The sequence below is a fragment of the Carlito syrichta genome, unplaced genomic scaffold (assembly GCF_000164805.1).
Source record: "Carlito syrichta isolate Samal-C Ts95f unplaced genomic scaffold, Tarsius_syrichta-2.0.1 Scaffold288140, whole genome shotgun sequence".
In the NCBI taxonomy this organism is placed as follows: Eukaryota; Metazoa; Chordata; class Mammalia; order Primates; family Tarsiidae; genus Carlito; species Carlito syrichta.
This window is the reverse complement of record NW_007232236.1, coordinates 271,882-279,876: the sequence shown is the minus strand read 5'-3', so window position 1 is coordinate 279,876 and position 7,995 is coordinate 271,882. Positions and strand designations below refer to the sequence as shown.

Sequence of the window (7,995 nt, the reverse complement as noted above, 5' to 3'; positions counted from 1 at the left end):
CACGTCTTGGCGGGTCATCCAGGGACGAGGCCTGTTGTGTTCCTTCAGAATCATTTCTGAGACACAGACACATACTCTGCACCCCTGAGATGTGCACGGGTCCTATTTCCCCATGCAGCCGGCCTCCACATTGCTCTGAATTTGTATCTGTCCCAACAGCCCCTGGTCCCCAGTTCCCTGACCAGTCATCTCTGCTCTTGTTCTGTCATTGGCACTTAGTAGGCACCTGTTCTGGGCCAGGACAAGGGCTGGAGGCCCCTGGTGCCCTCATTGCCGGTGTCCCCTCCTCTGCACAGCCTCTCAGAGCATCAGGACTGTCCGTTGATGCACCCTCCAGTCTGTCTGTTTGTTTATGATGGACAACCCTGGTGCAGGGCTCATACGTGGTCCCCAGCTCCCAGAACTAAGTGTTTCCCACAGTAGGTGCTTAATAAAGGGGGGCTGGGCGGAACAGAAGTGACCACGCCCCTCCCAGGGCGCCTCATGCCTCCAGTCACATCCTGTCCCCTCCATCCTGCTCCAAACAATCATCCTTCCTTCCTCTTCTTCTTCCTCCTCTTCTCCTCCTCCTCCTCCTTTTGAGACAGGTCTCACTCTGCTGCCCAGACTGGAGTGCAGTGGCATGATCACGGCTCACCGCAACCTCAAACTCCTGAGCTCAAGCCATTCTCCCATCTCAACCTTCCAAGTCCCAGGTACTTTTAAAATTATCTTTTGTAGAGATGGGATCTCACTAGGTTGCTCAGGCTGGTCTCAAACTCGTGGTCTCACGCAATCCTCCCTCTTCAGCTTTCCAAAGCACTGGGCCAGTTTCCCGTTTCTTTTTCTTTCTTTCTTTCTTTTTTTGAGTTGGAATCTCACTCCGTCACCCAGACTGGAATGCAGTGGCACACTCATGGCCACCCCAGCATCGACCCACTGGGCTCTGGCGATCCTTCTGCCTCAGCCTTCCAAGTAGCCAGAACTACAGGAGCGCGCTACTGCGCCCGGCTAATTTCTGATTTATTGTAGAGACGAGGTCTCACCAAGTTGCCTGGGCTGGTCTCGAACCCGCGGGCTCAGGCAATTCATTCACCTTGGCCTCTCAAAGTGCTGGGATTATAGACTGAGCCACTGAGCCCAGCCCAGCTTCCCATTTCTAAAACCTGACAGTCAACCCATCAACCTTGACTTCCTGGACTTCAAGATTGGGCTCTACCCTGCCCTCCCAACTCATCTCTCAGACCCCACCTCCAGAAGCTTCTCATCACACCCTGCAGCCTCCTCACTAGCTTGTAGGTCCTCATGTTTCAGAAACACAGAGCTAGAAGGGATCTTGAAAAATCACTGGGGAAACTGAGGCCCAGAGAGGGGAACTGGCCCGTCCAGGGTCACATGGGGGCTTATTGGCAGAGGTGTCAATGAGCTGTGGGTCTCCCAGGTCCTGGCTCCAGGTGGCAGGAAGCCCGGGATCCCTCCCGGCAGCCCCACTCTCTAACCAAGAAAGGGTGACCGTGATGCCCCGCCACCCGGCTTTGCGGAACAACTTGCCTCCGGGTTGAGGGAGGGTGGCGGGGGCTCACAGCAGAAGGATCAATTTTCACCACGTGAGAAGCAGCCAGAGCAGGAAACGCTCTGGAACATTTGACTGTGACACGTGTGTGGGATCCAGAGCCCCGCAGCCCCTGGAGGGAGTGGGGAGGCCTCGTGGGGAGGGCGGCACCAGCAGCTCCTTCCACCACGTGGAAAAGCTGTTCTGAATCACACGGTCCCAGGAACAATGAATCATAGTCACCAAACCCTAGGAATAATGGATCTGAGAAACGAGGCTTCTCGAAAGGCCTCTTCCCTCGGCTTCCAGGACATCTGCTCTGCCGGCTTCCTCCGGCCCCTCCGCTTGCTCCGCAAGCTCTTCCCGCCTGGGCACCACCCACACCCTCGGCATGTTGTCCCCGAGCCATTCCGTCTCCTCCCGGGGCTTCAGACCCCAACGCCACTGAAGCCCCTGAGCCCCGTGTGTGCAGTCAACAAACACTGAGCACCGACTCCGTGCCAGGTGCTGTTGGAACTCCAGGATACAGAAGGGACGGATCGTTAAGGATCTGGCCCCATGAGGCATATTATATTCTGGTAGAGTAGGCAGAGAGAAAAAAACAAACACATAGATCAGTCACATTGGGTAGTGATAAAAGCTATGAGGAGAGGGTAATGGAGAGAGTGACAGAGCCTGGGAGGCCCCTCTGAAGAGGTGACAGACAGACACGTAAATGGAGTGAGAAAAAGAGTCACACACTCTCTGCAGAAAAGGCCACCCAGAGAGGTGCCAGCAAAGCCCAGATGGGAAGAACAGCGGGGCCAGGGGACCTGGAACAAGGGCTGAGGCCAGTGTGTGCATGGTGGGGGCCTCACGGAGGGCCTTCAAGCCATGGTGCAGGTCACAATTTTGTGGAAACGCGATAGGTCGGAAGCAGGTTTTGTGAAAGATCCCTCTGGCTGCGGTGCTGTGGACAGACTGGAAGCAGAAAGAAGTAGCAGATAGGCTGGACACGAGTGGACGGTGATGGTGACAGAGGCAGAGGGGACAGGAGGGCCACGGTTTGGGATATGCTGAGAGCATTGCTGAGGAATTAGACACAGGGAGTGAGAGAATGAGAGGCGTCGGTTGACCCAGGGAAACGGCAGCTTGGTGGGGACATCAAGAGTGTGGCTTGGGCTGGGCTCGGTGGCTCAGCCAGTCATCCCAGCACTTTGGGAAGCCGAGGCGAGTGGATTTGCCTGAGCCCGTGGGTTCGAGACCAGCCCAGGCAACTTGAAGAGACCTCGTCTCTACAATAAATCAAAAATTAGCCAGGCATGGTAGTATGTGCCTGTAGTTCCAGCTACTTGGAAGGTAGAGGTAGAAGGATCGCTGGAGCCCAGCAGGTTGACACTGGGGTGGCTGTGAGCATGCCACTGCACTCCAGCCTGGGCGACAGAGTGAGACACCAACTCAAAAAAAAAAAAAGAATGTAGCTTGGACGTGTTGGTTTTGAGATGCCTTTAGACAGCCATACGTGAGAACCGAGTTCAGGTGAAGGGTTTCCAGGCTGGAAGCAGTGCGAGGTGCCAGAGTCCCAAAGGGGCTCAGAGCTCTGGCACGGGGGAAGGACCACCGGTCATGCAAGAGCACACAGAGCAGGCTCTGCTGGATTCCTCTCTGGCTCTAGGCCTGGCAGGCGACAGCTGTAAAACAGGAACAAACGTGCACACATTTTGGGGCTCCTGAGTTCATCACACACTTCAAAGCCTGAGAGAGAAGCTGGAGGTTTCCTGGAGCAATGGAGGGAGTGGTAGCTTGACAGCACTGATGGCCCCAGTCAGGGGGTTCCTTTTGCCTTGTAGCATTGCAGTCCCCTAACACCTGAGTCTGGGCTTGGCCACATGACTTGCTTGGACCAAGAGGATATTAGTGGACTTGCCCAGAGCAGTGGTTCAAAAAAACACCTGCATGCTTCTATTTCTTCTCTTGCTCCTCCGCCTATCTGACAAGGAAATGCCCAGGCTAGCAGTCTCCTGGAAGCCCATCACCACCATGAAATAATCCAGGCTGACTGACTGGAGCATAAAGACCATAAGGAGTATGGCTGAATCATTGCTGCCAAGGCCATCCTGGACCAACTGTTCCCCCAGTTGCACCTCCGGCTGTCTAAAGACACATGAGTGAGCTCAGTTCAACTCAGTGGTAACTACCAGCTGGCCTGCAGACTTGTGGTTGTCATTTTAAGTCGATAAGTCTTGGGTTGGTTTGTTACACAGCAGTAGCTAGCTGATACAGAATGTGAGTTTCTTCAGAAAGCAGAAGAGATGCTGTGTACGGGGCATCCATTCCCACGAGGAAGGAGAGGAATGCTTCTTTCTAACTTTAAGCCAAAAGAACTACTCAGAGACGTTGGCTTGTGTCCCTTAGGATTTGAGGAATGTGGGGGCTGGTGCTTGAGTCATGTCCAAAGGCTCTGGGAAAAGCCCGCCCTTCCAGCGAGGACATGCATGCTTTCCATGGGCCCAATATGGACCTTGCAGAAGGACCCCTGCCCAAGAGGGTCACCCAGAGGGGTAAGGTGACTCCAGCAAAGGAGCTGACCAGAGGTCAGTAGAGGACATTGCAGGCAGTCAGATGGAAAAGGGGCTACTCAAGTGAGGGGGATAGCAGGCGAGAGATATGAGACCCCAGGAAAGTACCCCTGAAGGAACATGCCAGGGAGCACTCACCCAGCTCCTCCTTTCCTGGTCTAGGAGGACCTTCCTAGGCTGCCCCTCCCTCTCTCAGCCCTGAGCAGGTGGAAGAAGAAAGAGGGACAAAAATTCACCACGATCCTCTGCCCACTGCAGCGTTCCCAGTTTGAGGCAGATCCAAAAGGCTAGGACAGGCTTAGTTTTAAACTGGGTGAGTCTGGAGTTTTAATGTTAGACGGGACTGGTCTTATATCTGCAATTGACTTGAAAGTGAAATTGACCAGAAGGATTCACAGAGCAGGTTTCGTGGGACGGCCTGCTGAGCCCAGTAGACTTCCCAATGAGGGACTTTTCCAGCCCCTAACCCAGCCACCGTGCTCCTCACTCCATACACTGCCCTGGGCGAGACCCTCTGACACCAGGGTCACATCTGACCAGTGATCTCCAAACCTCCCGTCTAGCTCACACCCCCCACAAGATTCAGAGCCACTGGCCAACCATCAGCTAACATCGCCCTCAGGGTGTTCGTACCTGCTCCGGGACCATCCCATGGCTCGGTGGCCACACCCCCATCCACTTGGAAGCTTGAGCCAAAAACTTTCATGCGAGGTAATCAGCACCCCCACCTGCTCCACCCTCACCTCCGTCCCGCCCACCTCCTGAGGTTCCCTCTGGAGCAGCCCTGCCATCTGGCCCTTCCTCATCCCCGTGGCCACCCCCCTGATCCCATATCCTCCCATCTTTTCCACAGCTCTGCTCCACGGCCAGAGTGAGCCTTCTGAATTGGACCGCACCACTCCTCTGCTTATAACGGTGCCCTGCGTGGTCCGGCCGCCCAACCAAATTTTCCGGCAGCCCCTCACCCCTCATGCTCAAGTCACACTGGGTGGGCTGGAACTCCTCCCAGCGCCATTCCCTGCAGTGTGGGACCTTTGCTCAGCTGCCCTGGCCCCAGGAGGCCCTTCCTGCCTCCCCTTCATCCCATCCGTCAGGCTACAGCAGCAGCTTTGCTGCTCAGCAACTGTCTTTGCCCCCACCCATGCCCCACGTCATCCCCGTCTACTCGTGTGTCTTCCTCTCCGGTGAGACTCTGACTGCTCCTCCAGGGTAGGGGCCGCACCTGAGTTTCCTGTCCAGGGCCCAGCACAGAGCCGGCCCTGATGTGGAGCGAGGGCATGAAGAAGAGGAGGGGGAGCCTTGGGGAAGGGGGTCCAGGCGACTTGTTGCTGGGTCTGTCGCGCTTTCCTGGGAAGGAGGGCTCAGGTTTGAGAAATGTGGCCACTCAAGCTGACGTGGCCAAGACATGGCACCACAGGGCAGAAGGCACGGTCCTTGTAGTCAGACAGGCCTACCTGAATCCCGGCTCCAAAACCTACCTACTGGACGACGTGGAAAGTCACTCCACCTCTTTGAGCCCCCTTTCCTCAGCTGTAAAAAAGGAACCACCTGACCGGGTTCAGTGACTCAGCCTGTAATCCTGCACTTTGGGAGGCCGAGGTGAGTGGATTGCCTGAGCCTGCGGGTGTGAGACCAACCCTGGGCAACTTGGCGAGACCTCGTCTGTATAATAAATTTTTAAAAATTAACCGTGTGTGGTAGCGTGTGCCTGTAGTTCTGGCTACTTGGAAGGCTGAAGTGGAATCCAGAAGGTCAATGCTGGGGTGGCTGTAAGCATGCCGCTGTATTCCAATCTGGGTGACAGAGACTCCAATTCAAAAAAAAAAAAAAGGACCACCCACCAGGGTGATCATAGCCTCTGCACCGCCTGTGTCACCAGGAATCATCAAGAGCAGACCCTGGGCGCCCCAACCCTACATCCTATCCTGCCCACCAGGGGCCCTGGCAGGGCAGGGCCAGGCCTGGCATTCTCAGTAGGGTGTTGGTGGTGAGTTACCGAATGAGGTCCAGCAGAGCGTCGGCCGAGCTCATGATGGGCTTCCCGCTTTGCTCTGTGGTCTCCTTCTGGGCCGCGCCACCCGGATGGATGATGGAGACCATGAAGATGCCCACGATGACAGCCATGAAGGTGGTCCATAGGTAGTATGCCACGGTGAGGATGCCCAGGCGGCTGGAGGTCTTGGCATCCAGAGAGGCGAGGCCAGACATCAAGCTGGGAGGGAAGGGTGGGTCAGAGTCTGTGGGTTGCGAGGCCTGGGCCTGGCCAGGCACTCAGAGCCCATTCCCCCCCACCCAGTCCCCAGCCATGCTCGGCACCCTCACAGTGCTCCAGGGCCCCCTCCTCATAACCCAGGCCCATGATTCCTTCTAGGTTCTCTTCCTGCTCCACCCTCTCCCCGATGCCCAGGGTTGCCTGCCAAGCATGTTCACCTCGAGCCTTGGCAGCTGTCGTGCCCTCAGTTTGTTGTCCTAGAAGCTTCCTGCACTTGCCTGACTCCCACCCCCTAGGAAAGATGGAGCTCAGGTTCCCTCTTTGGTCCACTTGCTTCTCTTCCAGAGTTAGAAGCCCATTCCAGGGTTCCCACAGCCCCTAGGCCCTCATCATGACCCTGGTTATCACTGTTTACGGGTTCATCTCTCGCCAGAGTGAGGGCCTGTGAGAGGAGGAACAGGCCTGACTTCCCCTTGGGTCCCCCGTGCCCGGCCGGAGCAGATGGTCATTGCAGGCTTGCCAAACAAATAATGTGTGAGTGAGAGCACCAGACTGGGAGTTGGTGACCCAAGACCTGGCCGAGCTCTGCCCACCGACCATGGGACCGCCCGATCGGGGTCCTCATCTGTACAGTGGGGCCATGAGAGTCACCCCTCCCTGACAGGGGCCACCCTGGGCCATCCTGGATGAGCACCCGGGCCCAGACGCCCTCTTGTGGGAGGCTGTGTGAAGGGGCCTGGGGGTCTCCTCTCAACTCCTCCCCGCCTCGGGCCACTCTGCCCCGGGATCTCTGCCCACCAGCGAAGGTCAGCCCAGAGCCCAGAGCCCAGAGGGCCTCTTCTTGTGGCTGTAGTGGGGAAGGGTTGAAGGGTGAGGGGAGTGAGCAGGAGATTAATTAAGGAAATGCTTGTGTTTTGCTGCCAAAAGGATTTTTCCCCAAAGCCCTTTCATTCTTTCAGATAAAGAAGTATTTGTCTGGTTTTAATCATGTAAACAAGAGCAGATAATCCCTTGTCCACGTTCCTCTTATCATTAGGCTTCACACGGCAGCATCCAGTGTGGGGCTGAACACGATACCCCCCTGCCCCTTCCCAGGCAGGGCCCAGGCCTGAGTGCCCTGCTCGTCCCTGCTGGCTGCAGCAATGACTGACTCTCCTCTTAAGACACATTTTAAGGGTCCCCTCCTCCAGGAAGCCTTCCCTAACCACCAGGCTGAGTGAAGGGCCCTTCCCTGGGTTCCCACAGCTCCTGTACCTCCCTCTGTCCCATCTCCTACTTCACTGGATCTCTGACTGTTTCCAGGAAGCACCTCCAGGGCTGGGCTGTGTTCTGATTCAAAGCTGGGTCCACAGAGCCAGGCCCAGGCCTGGGCCAGGGCATGGTTTGGTAGCAGCCTTCTGAGTGAAGGAGTGAATGAATGAATGAATGAATGAATGAGCTGGTGTTTCCAGTCTCTGCTCATCCTCATCTGCCAGGATGCCATATGCTAGTGATGGGCTTAGGGTGGGTCTTAGACATAAATCCTGAAGGGCTCGTAATGGGATTGTGCAGCCAGAGGAAATGGGGGGCGGCCCTGCGGTCATTACCCAAGACGGAGATTATCCCAGTCAGGGCCGGCACATCAGCCCGGTCTCATGGCCCTCCCACCACAACACAAGCCCCTGCCACCAAATCCCACCGCCTCGGGCCATGGG

General features: G+C 56.3%; 1 protein-coding gene across 4 annotated transcripts in view; it reads right to left on the bottom strand.

Annotated features, from left to right (window-relative positions):
* SLC1A7 (solute carrier family 1 member 7) overlaps positions 1-7,995 on the bottom strand; it is a 48,498-nt gene that overhangs the window by 14,672 nt on the left and 25,831 nt on the right. For all 4 annotated transcript variants that reach the window (XR_504020.1, XM_008053387.1, XM_008053388.1 and 1 more), the window contains exon 3: positions 6,086-6,301. Coding sequence is in view for 3 of the 4 variants with exons in the window: in XM_008053387.1 (XP_008051578.1) it covers positions 6,086-6,301 (216 nt within the window). In the remaining variant the exon portion in view is untranslated. The remainder of the gene's footprint in view (positions 1-6,085; positions 6,302-7,995) is intronic.